Source organism: Capricornis sumatraensis, chromosome 9, assembly GCF_032405125.1.
Source record: "Capricornis sumatraensis isolate serow.1 chromosome 9, serow.2, whole genome shotgun sequence".
Taxonomy (NCBI): domain Eukaryota; kingdom Metazoa; phylum Chordata; class Mammalia; order Artiodactyla; family Bovidae; genus Capricornis; species Capricornis sumatraensis.
In genome coordinates this window covers 60,993,323-61,016,016 of record NC_091077.1, presented here as the reverse complement: position 1 = coordinate 61,016,016, position 22,694 = coordinate 60,993,323, and the positions used below count along the sequence as shown (strand labels likewise).

The 22,694-nt window shown below is 48.1% G+C and overlaps 2 protein-coding genes across 3 annotated transcripts in view; one reads left to right on the top strand and one right to left on the bottom strand.

The window, feature by feature from the left end:
• CSF1R (colony stimulating factor 1 receptor) overlaps positions 1-2,330 on the top strand; it is a 31,455-nt gene extending 29,125 nt beyond the window's left edge. The window contains exons 19-21 of one of the 2 annotated variants that reach the window (XM_068981464.1): positions 302-401; positions 1,234-1,342; positions 1,431-2,330. In XM_068981464.1, the coding sequence (XP_068837565.1) occupies positions 302-401; positions 1,234-1,342; positions 1,431-1,568 (347 nt within the window). In that variant the 3' untranslated portion in view covers positions 1,569-2,330. Of the gene's footprint in view, positions 1-301; positions 402-1,118; positions 1,343-1,430 lie in introns of those variants that run through there. The other variant, XM_068981465.1, reaches the window with a different exon arrangement.
• Positions 2,331-2,578: 248 nt separating this feature from the next.
• Positions 2,579-22,694, bottom strand: part of HMGXB3 (HMG-box containing 3) — a 60,209-nt gene continuing 40,093 nt past the window's right edge. The window contains exons 14-20 of the mRNA XM_068980091.1: positions 13,998-14,129; positions 12,889-13,073; positions 8,808-9,027; positions 7,477-7,610; positions 6,607-6,723; positions 4,713-4,922; positions 2,579-3,778 (exon numbers count right to left, since the gene is read on the bottom strand). Coding sequence (XP_068836192.1) covers positions 3,311-3,778; positions 4,713-4,922; positions 6,607-6,723; positions 7,477-7,610; positions 8,808-9,027; positions 12,889-13,073; positions 13,998-14,129 — 1,466 coding nt within the window. The 3' untranslated portion in view covers positions 2,579-3,310. The remainder of the gene's footprint in view (positions 3,779-4,712; positions 4,923-6,606; positions 6,724-7,476; positions 7,611-8,807; positions 9,028-12,888; positions 13,074-13,997; positions 14,130-22,694) is intronic.

Below are 22,694 nucleotides of genomic sequence, written 5' to 3'. Positions count from 1 at the left end.
ACCCAGCGCCCATCTCTGGGGCACCAAGACAAGTACTTGGGCTCGGCCCGTCAGTGTGCTCCTCCACCGACCAAAGCCTGTGCTGCAATTCTGCGGGTGTCATGAGACCTGGGCGAAGGCTTTCTACATCCTAGAAGTCTATAATAAGCGGGACACCTTTTGCAGCACCTGGCCCGTAGTAAGCGCTTAAGGGGAGCTGCTGTTTGACTACCACGTCCAGCTGGGACCTGCCACCCAGCCCTGCCAAGATGTAGGGGACGGCGGGTGCTGAGCCTCTTTTCCGTGATCTTGCCTTTTGCAGGGCTCAATCCCTACCCTGGCATCCTGGTGAACAGCAAGTTCTATAAGCTGGTGAAGGATGGATACCAAATGGCTCAGCCCGCATTTGCCCCAGAGAACATGTAAGCAAAGCACCCCAGGGTTTGGAGGAAGTGGACGGAAGGGGGTGTGGCCCGTCTTTCCAGTCCAGTGTTCTAGGACAGGTCTCCTCCCGCCCACAGTGGACCAATGCGGACCCCTTTCAGCAAGTTCAGGGTTTCCATGGGTTTTCCAGGTAGCATGGAGGACATTCTCAAAGAGGGATCTTAACGGGGCTGACCCCAAGACAGATGATGAATGTTTAATTCGGACTGCCATTATGAGCCCAAGAAGGCTCTTCTCTTTTCTTCTGTCCCGGTTGCCAGCCTCTTGCTCAACACAGCCACCAGCCACTGCAGTCTCTAACCGCCTCCCGACAGCTGGCTCCCTGCCCTCACCACAGCCCTTCTGCAGGCCTCCTGGCCCGTCTCGCCCACTGCGTCTTTCTCCAGCCACTGTCTCCCCACAACTGCTCCCTATGCCGCCCAGGCGCTCCCTGCCAAGGTGGATGCAAACGGCCCACTAACCAGCTCCTCATCCACTTCAGTACCACCACCAAGCAGCCACTTAAACCTACCTGCAGGCAGCAAGGGTACCCCTTTGTGCCAAGAGCTTGGGCAAAGTAGCATCCTCGAGCTTTTTCTCTCAATTTTCAGGCCCATTCTGACAAAAAGCCCCCTTTCCCAGGGTTACCGGAAAGATTAGATAAAGCGCACCAAGGACTTCGCACTGGTCTTGTGCTAAGCTCACTTCTGACTCAGTTTCAGGACGTCTGCCAGGCAGGAGTGAGTGTGTGTGTGTGTGTACACGTACGTGTCTGCACACGTACGTGATGACTCCCAGGCCCACGAGCTGCTGCTTCCTCTCCCGTCTCAGATACAGCATCATGCAGGCCTGCTGGGCCCTGGAGCCGACGCGCAGACCCACCTTCCAGCAGATCTGCTCCCTCCTCCAGGAGCAGGTTCAGGTGGGCAGGAGAGAGCGGGTGAGTGGGGCCAGACTCACGGTGGGCGGCTTGGTTAAAGCTGAGCCTGACCCTGTGGGACTGACCATCCCCTGGCCTCTGCACCCAGGACTACAGCAATCTGCCGAGCAGTGGCAGCAGCAGCAGTGAGCCGGAGGAGGAGAGCTCCAGCGAGCACCTGACCTGCTGTGAGCAGGGCGACATCGCCCAGCCCCTGCTGCAACCCAACAACTACCAGTTCTGCTGAGGAGGGGGCCACAGGGAAGTACTGCCCTCCCCGCCTCCAAGCTCGCACCTCCTCCGTGGATGGGGCACCACAGGGAGAACACACAGACTCTGCCCTTCGTCTTTTCCCTCAACAGCCTGGCCTAGCCCTGAAACTTGGGGGATCTACAGGAGGCTGACGAGAGCCCCACTCCCAGGGCCTGGGCCATCACTGCCAGTCGGGGACTGGGGCTGAGCCCCACCCCACCCTTCCAGTTCTCAAAGCTGTGGCCTCAGCTTCACTGTGCCAACTGGGAGAACACCCAGCTCATTCTTAACCTGTTCCCACTTCTGGGAACCACCTCCCTTCCATCCCTCCTGTTTCAATGGAAACGGACAGATTTGGTGATTGATTGAAGTTCCCAAGAGCTACCCAAACACTGAGACACCAAGGTTCCTTGGGCCCTGGCAGAATGGAGGAGACACCTACTGAGTGGCTCGATGAGAGCAGACAGATGCTTACGGCTGTGCTCAGGCCCTGGGAGCAGGCTGGCTCCTTTGCAAGAACCTAATTAACTGTCCCCTTCTGCCTCTAGGCCTCTCTACAGCCCCATCCCGCCCTGGGTCTGGTACTGCTGCAATGAGCCAGGTGGCAGCTAAAAGCTTGGGAGTGTTCTGTCTGGCCCCCACCATACTGAGGTGGAAGGCAGGGGACCCGTGTGGCTGGCCACACCAAGCAAGCAGCACCCGCTCCAGGTTGACTCATCGTAACTAACAGTTACACTGTGGAATGTCCCTGTCAGCATTAAACTAACCCCATTAACACAACCGGCCTCTGTGTCTTTGTGCCCTGCAGACTTCCAGGGACCTCCTCCGTCCTTCCACAGTGAGTGACCCTCCCCAGCACCTCTGGGGCCCAACCACACTGTACCCCACACAACGAGACTGGAACTGACTCTTGTTGCACCCAAACCATATAATTTAATAAACTTTATTCTGGTCAGGGAAGAGAGAGGGGGGAAAAAGCCATCTATCCCACTCCTCTCAATAAATTAAGTAACACGGCCAGTTCCCGTGCCCTAAGCAAACCATGGGCACTTGAGCCAGTCCTGCTGTTTCCGTACGACCCAGTCTGCTTCCCCTTCACAGAAGGGAGTTTTCCTACTGCCGCCGGGTCATGCCATGATCACGGGCCACTTCCTCTTTGGGGGAGGAAGGAAGCTGCAGCAGCAGTGGCCAGGAGAGGAGGGGTCCTCACAGGTTGAGGCAGAGGAGAGTCCTGGAAGGGAGCACTAGCTCGCCCCTTCAACCCGCTCAGCTGCCCCCAGATGCGGGTGCAGAAGAACAGGACAGAGATGCACGCCTCCTCTAGGAGAATGACGAGCCCTCAGAGCTAAGGAAGGCCCCGAGGCAAAGGCAACAGGCTGCAGGGGAGAAAAACGGCATCCCCGGGCGGGAAGGGCAGCCTCGGCCCAGCCAGGGCCTCCACCCCGACCCGCAGGCGCCCCAGGGAAGCAGCAGTCTCCCCGCCTTCTCTCAGCCTCCCCATCTCTCTAGTGGACACATGGTGCCACCCACGGTGCCTCTGGGTCTAGTAAGGAGCGTCCTGGTGCCTCTCTTGACCGCTGGAAGGCTGAGAACCAAGGACCCCGGGCTCCACCGAGCTCAGGAAATGGAAGCTCTTTGGTCAGTCCCAGCCTCAGAGGCTGGTCCCCTGGATGGATGTGCCTCGGGCAAGGGTCTTGCTATGGCTTGAGACGTGCAGTCCCTGGGCAAGTGCCCGGCTTACTCTGTGGCTGTGGCCCTGTCCTCTTCCTCCCCGTCCTCCTCCGCCTCCGTCTTGATCTGAGCAACCCCAAGGCGGTACAGGGTGTCACGGATGACCACCTCACCAGGCTGGCAGCTCTGCACAATGTCGTGGATCTGCCGGTTGACAATCTCACGGCTAGTGAGGAAGTCCATGAGGCGGTTGTAGAGGTAATAGTGGGTGGCATTGTCAAAGGCGATGGGCCGCTGGCGGACGCTGTGTGGTTTGCTGTCTGCAAAGGAGGCCAGGATGGCTGCATAAGGTGCCAACTCAGGACACAGGGCCAAGGAGTGGTGTCCAGCGCTGGGGTCGCCAGGGCTGGGCTGTGTGCCTGCGTGGACGATGCGCCGTGTGGCAGTCTTGGTGACCGGGTGCTGGACAGAATGCTCAGCCTCTGTCATGTCCACTGTATAATGCTGGTCCAAGAGTTCTGGGCAGGACACACTCTAGAAGGGAGATAAAAAGCCATTGTGATGAAGGGAAGGTTAGGGTCCAAGTTGTGAAGGATGGAGTGAAAGCTGTGGGCTCAGCCAGCTCTGTTTCAATCCTCCATTACCACAGGGCAGGCACATCTCTTGGGGTAAGTCCCCCGTTCCTCCTCCCCAGGCCTCCGTTTCCTCATATGACGAGGGGGACATTAACAGGAGCCACCACCCAGAGCAGACGCCGATTACCAGAACTGCTCTTATTCTGTGTCTAATCAGTTCTACCCAGGGTTGCAGGGGAGGTTCCCCCAGAGATTCCGATGTCCTTCTGCAACGCCCCTCACCAACTCATGAGCGAGCAAGGCCCAGGGAGTAATAAGAAAAAGGCAAGTGATGACAATGATGTCCCCTTCCTCCTACCAGTCTATTGTCTTTTCCAGCAAAGGGCACGTGCCTGTGCTAAGAACCAAAGCCTGAGGCAACGCACTAAGACACAGAGGCCAGAGCTCTGCTATTAATCTGCCGTGGGACTCTCAACCGGTCCATTTCGCCCTCGTGGCCTTACTTTCCCCTTTTAGTTAGAGGAAAGAGGCTGAGGAGGTGCCTCTAGATCACAACACAATGAATGCCAGGCAGCAGATTCAGGCAAAGCCAAAGTAGGGCTGCTCTGGGCCGTTAGTATATCCTCGCAGAGTGGCAATTTTCTAGGCTCATCTGCAAGGTAATCCCTTTGACTCCCACGATACCTGTGTTTTTACCCTGGGTACACTAAATGACATGCTGTGACCTCACACACAAGGTCAGTAGAGATTTGTGGCATAAATACTGGTTCCAGAGTACTGAGACAAAACACTGGTGGAGAAAAAAAAGATGCTGGATGGTTCACAGAAGACCTGCCCAAAGAACCAGGGGGTGAGGCGTGGTCAGCCTTGTGGGATCCCAGAAGGGAACGTACCACTGGCGGCTCCGTGGGGCTAGAGAAACAGCCCTGATTCCTCCCCCACATCTGGCTGGTCAGCTCTGGGTAGCAGAGGTCAGCACACAGGGCCACGGGTGTGGCCATGTCAACCACGTACACGGGAGGCCAATGGCGAGAAGAGACGAGCAGATCCACGTGGTCAAGGGCACTCTCACCCCGCACGAGATACTTGGAGCCGCAGACCACCTGGTGGAGACGGACGGCACAGCACAGGGTGAGGAAGACTCTGCAGACGGGGCCCGCTCAGCTCCTCCCAGGATGGTGAACAGCAGGTTCCACGGCTCAAGTCCCACCATCCTATAGGAGCCCATGACGTGCCACTTCCCTCCTGCTTCTGTCCCACTTCACTCCCACACAGGAGAAGAGCATCCAAGCCTCAAATGAGGCTGAAACACACCCTCCACCTCCCCAAGACGTTGGCTCCAAACCCCCCTCGATATCACACCCCTAAACCCCATCTAGTCCGACGGTTCCCAAGCTGCATGGTACCTGCAGCTCAGAGATGGTTAGAAGTGAAAGTTCCTGGGTTTCCCTCCGAATCCACAGAATCAGCCTCTGGCAGTGGAATCTAAACACCTGTATTACAAGCAGCCGCCTACTAGACCCTGAGGAAACTGTCCAGATGGGCACCTCTGGTGAAGGCTACACCTCCACCAGCAGGATCCCCCAAATGCCAGGCTACTGCCGGGCAGCTCTGTGTCCGCTTTCTGTCCACTGTGTCCAATTCTGCCTCTACCTCCCTCCCTCCACAGCAGTGCTGGCTATCGCCTCCAGGTAGTATCACTGGCCCCTCACAGTGCTAAGATTTATAGCACTCACACCCGTGAGTCCTTCTCGTGAGATGGATGCCAGTCACATAACACGATGCTCAGAGCAGGCTCTGACTTGTCAGGGGTTATAAAAAAGGGCTGATGACCTGACTCCCTTTTGATGGCCAGTCCTCTGCCCACTCTGAAGGCTTCGTGAAGCTGTCTTCCCCATTCATCACTCACTTTTTCAGGAGGTTTCCTACCCTGGCATCTTCTTGGTTCGGGATGACTGTCACACAGGGTACAACCTTCCCAGAGGTATCCTGGCAGACACCCATCCTGTGCACGCTCTCTACAGATCTAAGGAGCAATCTTCTGAGAACCCAAACCAGACCATTTCCATTCAAGCCATCCAAAGGGCCCCTCACCACTCTTGGAAGAAAATCCAAACCGTTCCTCTGGCCCACCAAGCGCTACAGAATCTGGCCTCCAGTGACCCCTCCCACCCCCCTCCTCGGCTCACTAGGCTCCCCTCTCAGGACTCAGTGGCCACACCCCTCCCCCAGCTCACATGGGGCTCTCGGCCTCCTCTGGCTGCCCCACCAGGCAGCAGGCTCCTCTCAGATGCTTTCTATCTCCGATCCTTGTCTCGTTTCTGCAGAGCCGTTGCCACGAGCCATGAAAAAGTCGCTGAGTCACATCCAACTCTTTGCAACCCCACGGACTGTACAGTCCATGGGATTCTTTAGGCCAGAAAACTGGAGTGGGTAGCCGTTCCCTTCTCCAGGGGGTCCTCCCAACCCAGGGATGGAACCTGGGTCACCCGCATTGCAGGCGGATTCTCTGCCGGTGGAGCCACAGCCATGGTGACTTTGTTCCTCAGTATGAGGGCACTGAGGAGGAGCGAGGGCTTTGCCACTCACCCTCGCACTCTCCACCGCTGATGCAGAGGCCAGCACACAAAAGCGCGTTTAGTACTCACTGGCGATAACCAGGAGGAGCTGTTCCACAGTGGCCCAGCGACCTAAGTGCCAGCTCCAGGATGAGCTGGAGGGAGCAGATCCTCTGTGTGGCTAACTGCCATGAGCAAGTCCACCCCGAGTTCCTCGCCATCCTCTTACCTGGTGGGGGCACACCTTGTAGACTTTGCCCCCTGTAAGATGAGGTGGGGGCTGTCGAGCTCTGGCTCCATTCTGAACAGATTCGTAGAGGGCCAACAAAGAGAAGCAGAGCTGCTCCTAAGCAGAAGGACAAGGTTAAACGGTGGTAAATGCTCAGGGACCAGGCTTGGTCCACAGCAACGAATGCTTGCTCAGGGCGAATGAATCAACTGGTAAGGCCAGAGCGGGCCTTGAAGCCTCGCCAGCCCAACGTCTTGTACCTAAAGGTACAGATGGGAACACCGAGGCCCTGGAAGGACCAGGTGACAGACAGAGCCAGCCACACTGCTCAAGCTGCCAGGCTCTGAGGCCTGGGTTCTCCTACTACTTTTTACAGGGCAGGGAAGGCATCAAAGAGGAGCCAACATTTGGATCTGAACTTAGCACATGGGATTTTTAAGCGCGAATTACATAGTATGTGGGTAAAATACACACACATTCATGCATACTCTATGAACGCTATAGCACTTGTTTCCTAAGAGCCTAGAGAGGCGACAACCAGACACTGCAAACATCATGACACTGGTATTTTGGTTACTGTCACTTTGCAAATGAGGAGAATGAGGCTCAGTTTATCCAAGGTCACACACAGTCAGCGGGAGAGCCTGGATTCTTGAACCGAGTCTGGACCCACTATCTTCAACAGAGGAACTGCCTGGATGCAAAGGCCTCACATGCAAGGCCTGACCCGGCTGCTGGCTATCTCCCAGGCTCCCCTGCCCGCCAGCACCCTCTGTCCCAAACAAGTACCCAGTCACAGGGATTTGTATTCCTGGTCAGAAAAACTGCCCACCAGAAAGTCCCTGTCCCCAGCACCGCCTCAAGACCCACCTTGGAGTCTTCTGCCCTGAAGGGGATGTCACACTGCCTCAGCAGGCACTGCAGCTCCTCCTCGCTGTAGGAGCCAATCTCCTCAAGCTTACACGCGCCCTCCTGGAGCAGCCGCACCAAGGCACTGCCGTTGCCTGCAAGAGATGACGAGCTGATGGGAGGTGCTGCTTCAGCCACCGAACACCCTAGGAAGTCATTCACACCTGATGGACAAGCAGGGGGGCTAGTCCACAGTCGAGCAGGCTCTGCCCCAAGCACTGCCTGGCGGCTGAGAGAGGGGAACTCAAGGCAGGCCTTAGGGTGTTCCACAGACGCCTGAGGTCTCTCGGAACCGGCCTTCTGCCTCTGAAGGTCTAGGGGAGATATCCAGCAGAGCACTGGTGCAGAGAGCCCCCCAAATGTCGGCTTTTAACCTTTTAAGGTTTTTCAAAACCATGATCTCAGATGGTTACCACACCGCAGTAACACCGCAGGAACAGCAGCTCTCATTCTAAAAATGCTCTTGATACGCTACGTTCCTGAACCTGCTGATCAACAGAACTATGTGGGGGCCTTACTTATAAAATCAATTTAGCAGGCCATAGTAGAGCTGGACACGACTGAAGTGACTTAGCAGCAGCAGCCAGGATTTTAAAAATGAAATAAAACAGCATTTGTTAAGAAAAAGGACGGTTTTATGAAAGTTGTGTTACTTACAGACACATACACATGTGCTACTTAAAAGAGCAGCACACTGAGGAACAATGTAGAACCTACTGCTTAAACAAGAAACTCCACTATCAGCTCAATTAACCGTCACAACATCATGGCCCTCTGTAAACAAAACAACAGAGGCTAGGGCAATGAAGAGATGCGGCAGAGGCCACAAGGCTACTAAGTGGCACAGCTAGGAATCAAACCCAGGTTGTCGGAAACCGACGTTCTGAAAGGAGCCACCTGAGGGCTTCTCAACATGTAAGCACAGACTACCTGCAAACCCACCTGAAAGACCTGTTGAGCAAGCCTGCCTCCCCCTACATCTGTTGATGAGAATCTGGGTTGCAGCCCTGACCTCAGCATTTTTCAGAGGGTTCCCACTGTTCAGTGCAGGGCATGCCAGAAGGCTACCAAGTTCTGTGGGTCGGTCCTAGACAATGTGGCTGACAGCTCTTCAAAACTCTGCACATGACTTGATTCTCCAGGGGATTTTGTCACAGGTTGTCACTATCTTTCCAGAAAGCTCTCTGGGTGGCCTTGGCCCCCTCTCTACCACTCATGCTGTCTGGCTACAAACAACCTTCCAGACTCCACAGGACCGTGCCCTGACCCCAGGCACCAGCAGGTGGCCTCACCAGGTACTGGCTGCACGTCCAGGCTCTTGTCTTTCTCGGTGTTGACGACCACAGCTCCTCTCATGAGTGGTGGGAAGAAGGGGGCAATGACGGAGGCGTCAAACCTGGTGATGGGGATGCTGGCGGGGAAGGCCACCTGCTCAATCACCTCTGTCTCCATTGTGGCCCAGAAGTCCTCCACGTTGACCTCATTAGATGCCAGGAAGTCAGGCCAGGTGAACTAAAAGATCAAACAAAAACAGTCAAAACATATGAGTCACACAACATTAGCAACACAACATACAACAGCCTACCGTCTCAACACAGGCTGAGCAGGGGGAGGGAGAGCGAGAGCCATGTATCTCTGTATCTGCTGGGATACCCTCAAATTTAACATCTTAGTGTCTTGCCTCACTGCTCCCTCCCACACCACTGTGTTCCCCAAGACCTAAGTTCCCTTTGCATCTCTGCCTGTCATTTTCGCTGCCTCGCCAGCCTATCATGTGCCAGACACTGGCTAATTAACTACTACTATACAAGTCAGAGGGGGCCTGAGGTAAGACGAGACCACCAGAGTGAGGGACAGAATGAGAATGTGAACAAAGATCTAGTGCCAAACCCTTAATCCCTATGCCTGGCTTGCAGGAATCATGAGAGTAAAATTTAGCGGCACGTGCCCACTTTCAAGGCCCTGTTGTTTCCTCCCTCCCCACGAAGGTCCTCCCGACATGCAGTGATCTCCTCTACGTGCAGCACGTACCATCCACTGTAGACATCTAGCCTTGTGCTATTCAATTCTCCTTCTGTGAGCCCTCTGATGCGACCCCAAAGTAAGACCCTGATCCTAGTACCTCATCAGAGTCATTTGTGTTCCTCAGCAATGCTGATACCTGGGCTCCATCTCCACCTGGATGAACTAAATCCCTAAGTTTGCATTTTTAAAAGTGTCCCTAGGTGAGTGGTTCTCGAGGTGTGATCCCTGGATCAGTGGCAAGAGCACCACATGGGAACTTGTTGAAAATGCACATGTTCGGCCCACTCCCCATGCACTGAAGCAGAAATCCTGGGGCTGGGACTGGCAAGCCTCACAGCAGGAAGTTTGCAAACCACGGTCCACTGTAATTCTTAGGACCACGAAATCTGAGAACCACCGCTCCACACGTGGACAGTCCAGATGGTTCTCCTCCACACAGTCCCCAAGGGGAGGGGTCAACTCTACAATCGCCTCATGGACAACTGCATAGTTGTTTTCTTTTATACCTTCCTGTTTTAGCTCACAGACTTTAGAACACCCCCATCCCATTCTCCTCATATGCACTATCCAACTTTGCATCCCACATGCAAAAGGGAGAAAACTAAGTCCTGGTCTCTAGAAAGAAACAGCCAGAAACCCTGAAAAGAAGAGACACGCATATGGAAAGTGAAGGCAGCGCGACTCCATTCTGTGAGGAAAGAGCTTTGGTCGGGCCAGGGCAGGTGCCAAGGAGGACGAGGACACACGAGCTTTGCAGGAAGGTGGACTTCTCTCTACTCTGGAGCAAAAAGTCAAGCAGTCTGTGACCACATGTGTTTCCAAAACTGGAGTTCAGGGTCCCAGGAAGTGCTGGTGAATATGGCTGTGCTTAAGAGCTCAGACTCTACAGTTAAGGAGCCAGATCAAGGCCAGGTCTCAGCACCACCCCTTCCCGGCTGGATGAGCTTGGAAGGGCTTCAGTCCCTTCATCTACAAAAATCTCACCGGGCTGAGAAGTCAGTTAGAAAGTAAAGCACAGGACAGAGTAAGAACCTGACATATGTGATAAAATGCTCAACAAATCATAGCTGCATTACTAGTAACATTTCCACCAGACAAGCAGATTTGAATGAGTCTGGAAAGAGGCACTTTGGCGATAGTAATACAAAAGCAATTCATTTTGCCTACAAGGAACACTCAGAAGGCTCCAGAAGTATTATGCCAGTTTTCATATATCTTATTATACACCACCCCCCTAAAAATAGAACTATTTGATCATATACATACTTTTTTTTTTTAATTGAGAAGAAAAAGAAGAATATGCATTAAATCACTAATACACTCAGCTGGTCAGGCGAAAACACACCAGAGCTTTTCTTCAGAGGTCCTGAACCATGCCCAGTGGAGTGAGCTACACCTCTAGTGCACAAAGACTCACACGGCAGAGTTCAGAGGTGGAAAGCCTGCACCCACTTGCGACTACCAGCACACTCACTGGGCACCCCAACCCTGTGCAGGCAGACCAGCCCTCTCAGCACGATGATAGGGAGCGCTTTAAAAAATTCCCAACACCAGGTTAAAGGATTTTCTCTATTAGTCTCAATTTGCAACAAGTTTTATCACAAATGGGTGATGAACAAAAATGAAAGCCTTTTTAAGACATCCAATGAAATAATCATATGCGTTTTCTCCTCTAAACTGTTAAGTATTCAACTACATCAGGATATTTTCTAATGTTGACATAATCCTCCTTTCCTGGGATAAACTTAAAGTCATGATTTTACTTTACACGTTGTTAGATTTGTACTCATTACTCTACTCGTTATTAGATTTGCTATTATCTTATTCAGGACTTTGGTATCGATATTCCTGTGTACCATCAGCCCAAATTTTCATCTGATATTAAATGTTTGATTTTGTTTTCAGTTATATGGCCTTATGTCTTATGGAAATTATTCCACTTTTGCAATTCTTCTATGACTGGAATCTTATTTCTTGGATCTTTGTTAAAATCAATATATTAAGTCATTTGAATTTGTTGTTATCTTTGTGTGACATTTTTCAGTTAAGAACCTAAGTCAGGTCTTCCCTGTTGGCTCAGTGGTAAAAAATGTGCCTGCCTGTCAGTGCAGGGGAGACAGGTTCAGTCCATGGCCTGGGAAGATCCCACACGCACGGAGTAACTAAGCCTGTGCGCCACAACTACTGAGCCTGTGCTCTAGAGCCCGGGAGCTGCACCCACTGAGCCCACAGGCCCTAGAGCCTGTGCTCTGAACAAGAGATGCGACCGGTCCTCACTCACTCAGTCATGTCCGGCTCTCTGCAACCACATGAGCTGTAGTCCACTAGGCTCCTCTGTCCATGGGACTGTCTGGGCAAGAGTACTGGAGTGGGTTGCCATTTCCTCCTCCAGGGGATCTTCTCCACCTAGGAACTGAACCTGCATCTCCTGAGGCTCCTGCATTACGGGTAGATTCTTTACCACTGAGCCGCCAGAGAAGCCCACAACAAGAGAAGTCACTGCACCGCAACTACAGAGCAGCCCCTGCCGCCGCAACTAGAGAGAGAGCCTGCACAGCAACAAAGACCCAGCACAGCCACAACTAAACAAACAAAATTACACACACATATATTCAGACGGGCCACTCTTTCTCAAAACCCTTCACTGGCTTCTCCATTTCACTGAGCAAAAGTCCTTACAATGGCCTGGGCTGCCCAAAGCCTCTCAAACCTCACATATCCTACCCCTCTCTCCCCTGCTCACAAAGAGCCAGCCACATCGGCCTCCTTCCTCAACCATGCCCAGCAAGCCCACCTCCGACTCTGTTCTCGCTGCTCCCTCTGCCTGAAAGTTTCCCCTGCTGAAATCTACATGGGCTTCAGAGTTCTATTCTGATGCCCCTCTATCAGAGAGGACTTCCCCGATCACCCTCTTTAAAGCAAGAACCCCTTCCTTCCTGCCACACTGCTCTCATCTCCTACCGTGCCTTATTGTTACTACGTTACTTTTAACTAATATATATATAAATAGTATATTAATATGCACAATTATTAATGTTTGTTTCCTATCTGTGTCATATCAGAAAGGGAGCTCCATAAGCACAGAAACTCCACGGGTTTACCTGTCATTTCCCAAATGTCTAAAAAGTACACCTAGTTCACGTTTAATAAATTAGTTGAGTAAGTAACAAATGCCTCCATTTCCATCTAGCCTTTCTTAGATGAAAACGTGGGCAGTGGCAGGAAAAGGCTCCTCGCCTTACTCTGGAAAGAGCCAGAGCATCTGCTCCAGGGACCTCATGCAGGAAGACGGCTGCCTAAGTGTAAGGAGGCTCTAACAGTGGCCTGTGGAGGCCAAGGGGCACTCACTTCCACACTCTTTAGTGCCAGCACATTGTTCTCACTCCTCTGTGCAACTTCCACTTTGGGGGCCACTCCACAGATGCCACAGATCATGTCATTGTAGTCTCGGACAGTGAGGCACTCGAAAGCCCAGTAGCCATTGCATAGTAGCTCCTGCAACTGGCTCAGCTCCTCCGAGGTAAGAGTCTTCTCTGGAAGGAAAGCAAGAGCTCTGAGAAGTTCACAGAAAAAGATCTGGAGGCCACGGGGGATGAGCAATGGCCAGGAAGAACAGCAATTCTCTAAGAATGCTTCTCTCCTAATAACACCTAAGAGGTGCTGTATTAACCACTGGAGTGTCAAGCACCTGGGCCTTTAGGTGTTCAGGCAGCAACTCAAAGGGCAACTGCCATCAGAGTACTGATGGGTGTACCCAGCACCCACTGGGACCCAGATGCTGTGCTGAGAGCTTTGAATACATTCTCTCATTTAACTCACATCTTTATGAACCAAGAGCAGTTATTATCTTCACTGTGAAACTTAAAAAAGCTGAGATTATAAAGAATAACTCACTGAAACCCACACTGCCACTAAGTAGCAGAGGCCAGAGTCAAACACAGACCATCTGACCCTACGACCTTTGCTCTACTCCATCTCACCTCACAGCAAGGAAGGGACAGGGGGCTGGATTCTATAGGAATGAATGGAGAAGAGTAAACAGAAAGAAATGAGGGAAGCAAGGGGAGAAATCATTTCTAATAATAAAGAGTATGGTGCCCATGCTCAGGTCTCAGTGTGAGCTTTGGAAATGGGGGCAGATCTCCAGAAACTGTGTATTCAGAGTGAACTTGATTAGCATGTACTAAGGCCAAGTCTATCTATGACCAAAGAATGAGCTTCTACAAAGTCTGTTCAATCTTGTGCTGAAAGCTGCTGGACCCATGGGAAGACTCATGTTTTCCAAAGTTAATTCAGCATTTGTAAAACTCAAGAGGAGGACTGTGTTAGGAAGTCAATGTCTCCTTTTCAAAATATCAGACTCTCCTCCAGGTAATTTTTTCAATAGAAGTCCATCACTGAAAATTCCCAGGGAGTCTAGGACTAACCTTGGGAAAAGGGAGGAAGCCAACCTTTACCTGTCTGCTCCTGTACTGACTTCAGAAGAGTGCTGATGGACACTCTGGGGTCCTCTCCCAGCTTGATCTGGTTTCGGATTGCAAAAAGCAAGTCCAGGCTCACTAGCAGCTTATTTCCCACATTAAAGAGACCTGCAGATTAAAAAGTAGCAACAGAGAAATTCACTGTTAACAACATCCACAATGGCAAAAAACTGGAAACTAACTAGGTGCCCATCAATGGGGAACATTAAAAAAATAAACCAAGGTACATTCATAAAATGCAAAGCTAGAGGTCACCTGCAAGTTGGTAACCGACAAGCAGCTGTGAAGGAAACTGTTTAACTGGATTCCATTGTACCCGGAGCACCACATGTACTTCGTAGCATGCTGGGGTTGCTCAGAAAAACTGTATGGAAGATGGCAGAGTAGAAAGACGTGGCTCACCTCTTCTTATGAAGACACCAAAATCCCAACTAACTACCAAAAGAAACGTTGAAACCTATCAGAAAAGACATCCAACATCCAAAGGCAAAGTAGAAGTCACAACAAGATGGGAGAGGGGAGCAATTGCTATAAAATCAAATCCCAAATCCATCAGAAGGTTGACCCACAACTGGAAAGTAATTCTATCACAGAGGTTCTCCCACAGGAATGAAGTACTGAGCCCCACGTCAGGCTCTCCAGTCTGGCAGTCTGGCAATGAGAGGAGCAGCCCCAGGAGTACCTGGCTTTGAAGGTAGTGGGGATGGCACGAATTCCACAGGAGTGGGGGAAACAGAAACCATCCTTATAGGGCTCACACAAGATCTTGTGTGCATCAGGACCAGGGAAAAAGTAGTGACCTCTAAGATACTAGAGGGGCTTCCCTGGTGGCTCAGACAGTAAAGAATCTGACTGCAATGCTAGAGACCCGGGTTTGATCCCTGGGTTGGGAAGATCCCTTGGAGAAGGGAATGGCTACCCACTACAATATTCTTGCCTGACAAAATCTCATGGACAGAGCTGCCTGGTGGTCCACAGTCAAGGCTGTGTATTGTCACCCTGCTTATTTAACTTACATGCAGAGTGCATCATATGTTATGTACTCTGCCCAGCCTGAAATGCCAGGCTGGATGAAGTACAAGCTGAAATCAAGATTGCCAGGAGAAATATCAATAACCTCAGATATGCAGATGATACCACTCTTATGGCAGAAAGTGAAGAGGAACTAAAGGGCCTCTTGATGAAAGTGAAAGAGGAGAGTGAAAAAGCTGGCTTAAAACTCAGCATTCAAAAACGAAGATCATGGCATCTGGTTCCATCATTTCATGGCAAACAGACGGGGAAAAGCAGAAACAGCAACAGATTTCATTTTTGTGGGCTCCAAAATCACTGTGGATGGTGATGGCAGGCACAAAATTAAAAGATGCTTGCTCCTTAGAAGAAAAGTGTCAAACCTAGACAGCATATTAAAAGGCAGACACATTACTTTGCCAACAAAGGTTCATATAGTCAAAGCTATGGTTTTTCCAGTAGTCATGTATGGATGCGAGAGTTGGACTATAAAGAAAGCTGAGTGCCGGAGAATTGATGCTTTCAAACTGTGGTGCTGGAGAAGTCCCCTGAACAGCAAGGAGATCAAACCAGTCAATCCTAAAGGAAATCAATCCTGATACTCACTGGAAGGACTAATGCTGAAGCTCTAATACTTTGGCCACCTGACACAAAGAGCTGACACAATAGAAAAGACCCGACACAATAGAAAAGACCCTGATGCTGGGAAAGATTGAGGGCAGGAGGAGAAGGGTGTGATAGAGGATGAGATGGATGGATGGCATCACTGACTCAATGGACATGAGTTTGAGCAAACTCAGGGAGATAGCGAAGGACACAGAAGTCTGTGGTGCTGCATTTCATGGGGATTGCAGCGAGTCGGACACAACTTAGCAACCAAACAACATGACCCAGCAGTCCCAGTCCTGGGCATATCGTTGTTGTAGTGAAGAGGCTCTTTAGTTCCTCTTCACTTTCTGCCATAAGGGTGGTGTCATTTGCGTATCTGACATTATTGTTATTTTTCCCAGCAATCTTGATCCCAGCTTGTGATTCATCTGGCTCAGTATTTCACGTAATATACTCTGCATGTAAGTTCAACAACAATATACCTAGGCATACACTTGGAGAAAACCATGGTTCAAAAGGATATGTGCACTCCAATGTTCACTGCAGCACTTCCAAGACCTGGAAGCAATCTAAATGTACATCAACAGATGAATGACCAACATGCGGTACATGTGTACAACGGAATACTACTAAGTCATTAAAAAGAATGGACTAGGACTTTCTTGGTGGTCCAGTGGTTGAGAATTTGTTTGTCAATACAAGAGACACAAGTTTAATCTTTGGTCTGAGAAGATTCCACATGCCACGGGGCAACGAAGCACTCATGCCACCAACCACTGAAGCTTGCGTGCCCTAGAGACCATGCCCCACAACAAGAGAAGCCACCATGATGAGACGCCCGAGCACAACAGAAAGGGGCACCACTCACTGCAACTAGAGAAAGCCCACATGCAGTAACGAAGACCCAGTGTAGCCAAAAAAAAAACCAAAAAACACAAAATATGCCATTTGCAGTAACATGGATGGACCTGAAGATTATCATGTATGTGAAGTAAGCCAGACAAAAAAGTAAACATCAAGATATTGCTTCTATGTGGAATAAAAAAAAATGTTAAAAATGAACTTATTTATTAATATAAAACAGAAACAGACTCAGAGACTTAGAAAACGAACTTGTGGTTATTACCAAAGAGGAAAGGAGTGAGGGGAGGGATAAATAGGGAGTTTGGGATTGATATATACACACTACTATATTTAAAACACATAACCGGGACTTCCCTGGTGGCCCAGTGGCTAAGAATCTGCCTTGCAATGCTGGGGCCAAGAGTCCAATCCCTGCTTCGGGAACTGAGATCCAACATGTCATACAACAACTAAGCCCATGTGCCGCAACTACTGAACTGCGCCACAAGTGGAGTCCACACGCTACAGTGAAAGACCCCTCCCAAAACAATGATGGTGCCACAGGCCACAAGCAAGGCTCAGCACAGCCAGAAAATACGCATGTTTGAAAAAACAGACTAGAGAACCAACACGCACCTACTGGCGGCACAGGGCGCTCTGCTCAATACTCGTGAGAACCTAAATGGAAAAAGGACTGACACCTGCATGCGCATGGCTGGATCACTCTGCTGAACACCCGGAACTAACACAGTCTAATCAACTATCTGCTGCTGTTTAGTTGCTGAGCCATGCCCAACTCTCCCGTCCACAGTCTGTAGCCTGCCAGGCTCCTCTGACCATGGGACGTCCCAGGCAAGAATGCTGGAGTGGGTTGCCATTTCCTTCTCCATTTCCTTCTACAGACAATCTTCCAGACCCAGGTATGGAACCAGCGCCTCCAGCATTGGCAAACTATATTCCAATATAAAATAAAAATTAAACAAACAAGAAACAAACATGAAATATTGCCTTACCACCCAATTCAGTCCTTATCACCAAAAGGATTACCATTCCTCCACCTCTCACAGTTATACCATGAGGAAAGGCCAGGAGCATCTTTTAGCCCAGGGATATATAGGGAATATAAAAAAGGCTAATAACATCACCCCTATGTCAAATCCTGGGACCAAAGACCCAGAATAATTTAAATGCAGCTAATTTACGATGAATAAAAGAGGGTGCTTTTACATGCGCACAAAATGAACAAAAGCAAATTTTGGCATATGATTCCCAATAATGAACGGTATAGAGGAGAGGGAAAGACCTTTTTAAACATGATACCAAAGGCTGAGACCACAAATGAGAGGGTCCAAGTTCTGATCACATAAAAACTTAAGGAGAAAAAAAAAGAAACACTACACACACAAAAATCCAACTCTCATGTCCAAAAAAACCAAATTTAAAAGACAACTAATAAACTGGTGAAAAACTCCATCAACAAAACAACCACAAAGAATGAAAATGTTTACAAAAGAAATTCATGAAAGAGATTGAAAAACACAGAAAACATATAATCTTCCCAGCTGTCAAAGAAATACAACAGGAGGAGAGTGATCAAGATGGTAGAACAGCAGGGCATGGAGCTCACCTCCTCCTACAAATGATCAAAAATACATCTACAAATGGAACAATTCACGCAGAACATCTAAACACCGCAGAATATCTGAGACTTCCAAAAGGGCAAGAAAAACTCCATATAACCAGGGAGAACAAAAGGGCGGGGGGGTGGGGGTGGGGAAAGAAGGGAAATCAGGATGTGACCTGTGCCCCAGGGAGGGAGATGTGAGAGAGGAAAGGTTCCTGCACCTTGCGAAGTCCCAGCACTGGTGGGGAAACCAGCCTGGAACCAGGAGGAGCTTAGATGCCTCAAGGGGAAAGCACAGCAGCCAGTGTGAGGAAGGCAAATCGGAGACTGACTTTGCACAGGTGGTCAGTATGGCCTCCCTGCACTCTCCTGTCTGAGATGTTAATCCACCCGTGCAGGCAGTGGGTGGTGCTGAAGCTCAGACTTCAGAGATCACATCTGGGAAGAAGAATGGGGTTGGCTGCATGGAGACAGTCTGAAGGGGCTGGAGTATGGTAACTGACTGTGTACATGAAAGAAGCCTGGGCCTCCCAGTGAGGCGAGAGACCACTGTTGGGGGGGTACACAAGGAGAGGGGCAGGAGCACCACAGGGGCGCTTCTTTCCCCACACATGCTATCAGACAACAGGACACTCTATGCAAGCTCCAGGAGCCAGCATGAGCTGCCGCTGCCACCACAAGCTCCAGAGGCACGCAGGCCGCCCCTACTGCTCAGACATGCATGAGCAGGCACCAATCACTGGCCCTGCTGGCATGCGGCCCCAGGAGCACACGTAGGCCACTATACCTTAATACTCCCTATCATAAGGATGACGGCAAGCATGGGCTAAGGAGAGAGGTGACAAGCATCCAAACTAACAGCAACAAAAGTATTAAACCCATAGAGGCTTATACAAGGATGCTCCCACATACAGTGTTCCAAGACTATGGTAGATAATTGTTTCTCCTAAACTCATACAGTAAGAGAAATATAAGTAAAATGAACAAGCATAGGAACCATTCCCAGTTAAAAGACCAAGAGAATCCCCCCGAAGGAACAAACAGTAAAAGATGCTTTCCATCTGAAATTGAGTTCAAAAAAGAAGTAATAAAAATTCTGAAGGAATTAACAGAAAGGCCATCGACAGAAACAGATTACTGTAAAAAGGAACTAGAAATTATAAGGAGCAGCCAAGAAAAGTTAGAAAATTCATTTGCTGAGACAAAAGATGAGCTAAAGGCAATGAACAGCAGAATGAATAATGCGGAAGAGTGAGTAAGTGATCTGGAAGGCAGAATAATGGAAATCATCCAGTCAGAACAGGAGACGGAAGGGGAAACAGAAAAGTATGAAAGCAACATAAGAGACCTATGGGATAATCTAAAGCATGCTAATCTATGCCTAATAGGGATTCTAGAAGGGAAAAGATTGAAAATGTATTTGAATAAATTATGGTTAAAAACTCTCCAAACCTAAAGGAAGAAACAGATAACCAGATACAAGAAGCAGAAGGTCCCAAACAAGATGAACCCAAACACACCTATGCCAAGACAATAAAAATGGCAGGGAGGGAAGGGACATGGGTGTACCTATGGCTGATTCTTGTTGATGTTTGACAGAAAACAACAAAATTCTCTAAAGCAATTATCTTTCAATTTAAAAACTGGCCAAAAAAAAAAAAAAAAGGCAAAGGTTAGAGGATTCTAAAGGCAGCAAGAAAGCAACCAAGTTAATCCCAATGGAATCCTCCCCATAAGGCTACTGGCAGACTTCTTTACAGGAACTCTGAAGGTGTGAAAGTGAAAGTGAAAGTTGCTCAGTTGTGTCCGACTCCATCATCGATACAGTCCATTAAGTTCTCCAGGCCAGAATACTGGAGTGGGTGGCCTTTCCTTCTCCAGGGGATCTGGAGGAGACCCAGGGGTAGAACCCAGGTCTCCCACACTGTAGGCGGATTCTTCACCAGCTGAGCCACAAGGGAAGCCCTAGGGAGTGGCAAAATACATTCAAAGCAACCTAGAATATAAAACCCAGCAACATAATTTCTTAGGAGAATAAGAATTTCTCAGACAAGCAAATACCAAAAGATTATAGCAATACTAAACCTACCATAAAAGAAATATTGAGAGATCTTCTCTAAATAGAAAGCAAGAAGGTACAGATGTCACAATGGGAAAGCAAACCACAAAAAAATCCATTTGTGAAAGTGAAGATAAACACAAGGAACAGCAAAAGGATAAACAAGAAGATGTAAAATAAAATGTGGAGGAGAGGAGTAAAAACATTTAGATTCTCTCTCTTTTTTTAAAAGAATGTGTTTGAGCCAATATGACTATCAGTCTAAAGCAAGTAGATATAGGAAGGGGTTAATATACCTGAAAAACATGGCAACCGTAGATCAAAAGCATACAAAAGATTCACAAAAAACAGAACACAAGCATAAGACAAAAGGAAATCATCAAGCCACAAAATATGATAAAAAGGAACAAAGAAGAAACATAGAGCCAATAGGAAAACAGGGTTTAAAATGGCAATAAATACATATTTTATCAATAATTACCTTAAGTGTCAATGAACTACATGCTTCAATCAAAACACAAGGTGGTAGATTGGATTAAAAAATGAGCCTACAACATATTGCCTATAAGACCCACTTTAAGGCAAAGCATATACACAGATTTAATGTTAAGGGATGGGAAAAGATATTTCATGCAAACAGAAATGACAAGAAAGCAGGGGGTTGCATACTCCTACCAGATAAAACAGGCTTTGAAACAAAGGCCATAAAGAAAGCTAGACCTTATATAATGATAAAAAGGGTCATACAAGAAGAGGATATTACATCCATTAACATATATGAACCCTCTAAAGGAGCACCTAATTATATAAAGCAAACATTAACAGACATAAAAGGAGAAACTTACAGAAATACAATAATAGCAGGAAACTTTTAACACCTCATTCACATCAATGGACAGATCTTCCAGACAGAAAATCAGCAAGAATACAGAAATCCAAAATGATACAACAATCATTAGACTCAATTATTTCAGGATATTACATTAAAAAAAACAAGAATACACATTCTTTTCAAGTGTACATGGAACATTCTCTAGGACTGACCACATACTAGGGCACAAAACAAACCTCAACAAATTTAAGAGTATAAAAATTACTTCAAACAATCTTCTCTTCTCTAATCTACAATAGAATGAAACTAGAAAGCAACCACAGGAAAACAAATAAGAAAAAAAAATTACATGGAGAATGAAAGCATTTTACTAAAAACAATGGATCAAGAAGTAAATCAAAAAGAAAAATTAAAAATGCCTTGAGACAAGCAACAATGAAAACACAATCATACAAAATCTATTGGATGGAGCAAAAAAAGTTCTTAAGAGCTAGGAAAGCTCACAGCTATACAGCCCTTCCTCAAAAAACAAGAAAAATCTCAAATAAGCAACCTAAATTACCACCTAAAAGACTCAGAAAAAGAAGAGCAAGCAAAGCCTAAACTCAGCAAAAGGAAGGAAGTAATAAAAGATGAGAGAAGAAATAAAACAGATTAAATAATAGAATGAAATCAATAAAATCAAGTGCTGGTTCTTTGAAAGGGTAAACAAAATTGCCAAACTTCTGGCCAGGCTCACCAAGAAAAGAGAAAGAACCCAGATAAACAAAATAAGAAATGAAGAAGAAGAAATAGCAACTGATACTGATGAAATACAAAAACCACAACAGAATCCTACAAACAGTTATATACCAACAAATTTGACAAAATAGAAGAAATGGACAAATTTCTAGAAACATACAGCTCACCAAAACTGAATTAAGAAGAAATCCATAATTTGAACAGATTGATTACTAGAACTGAAATAGAATATGAAGGAAAAACAAAAACAAAAACAAAAAACTCTCTACAAACTAAAGTCCAGGATCAGATGGCCCCACAGGCAAACAATACCAAACACATAAAGAAGAACTTTTACTGACCCTTCTCAAACTCTGAAGCAGAGGCAACACTCCCAGAGATATTATATGAAGCCACCACCACCCTGATACCAAAACCAAACAAAGGTTAACGCCAAGAAAGGAAAACTGTCGGTCAATATCCATGATGAATGCAACAATTCTCAACAAAAACACTAACAAACCAAATCCAGCAATACATAAAAAAGATCATATACCATGACCAAGAGGGTTCATTCCAAATTCACAAGGATGGTTGAATATACACAAATCGATTAATATGCTACACCACATCAGCAAAAGAGAAAAAAACACGTAATCATCTCAACAGATGCAGAAAACACACTTGACAAAATTCAACATCCATTCATGATTTTAAAAAGAGGACTCTTAACAAAATGCATATAAAGGGAACATATCTCAACATAATAAAAGCTATTTATGATAAACCCACAAACAATATAATACCCAACAATGAAAAGCTGGAAGCCTGCCCACTAAAATGTGGAACAAGAAAGACAAGGAAGCCCACTCTCACCACTGCTATTCAACATAGTATTGGAAGTCCTAGCCACAGCAATCAGACAAGAAATAAAAGGTATCTAAATAGGAAGGAAAGAGGTAAAACTGTCATCAC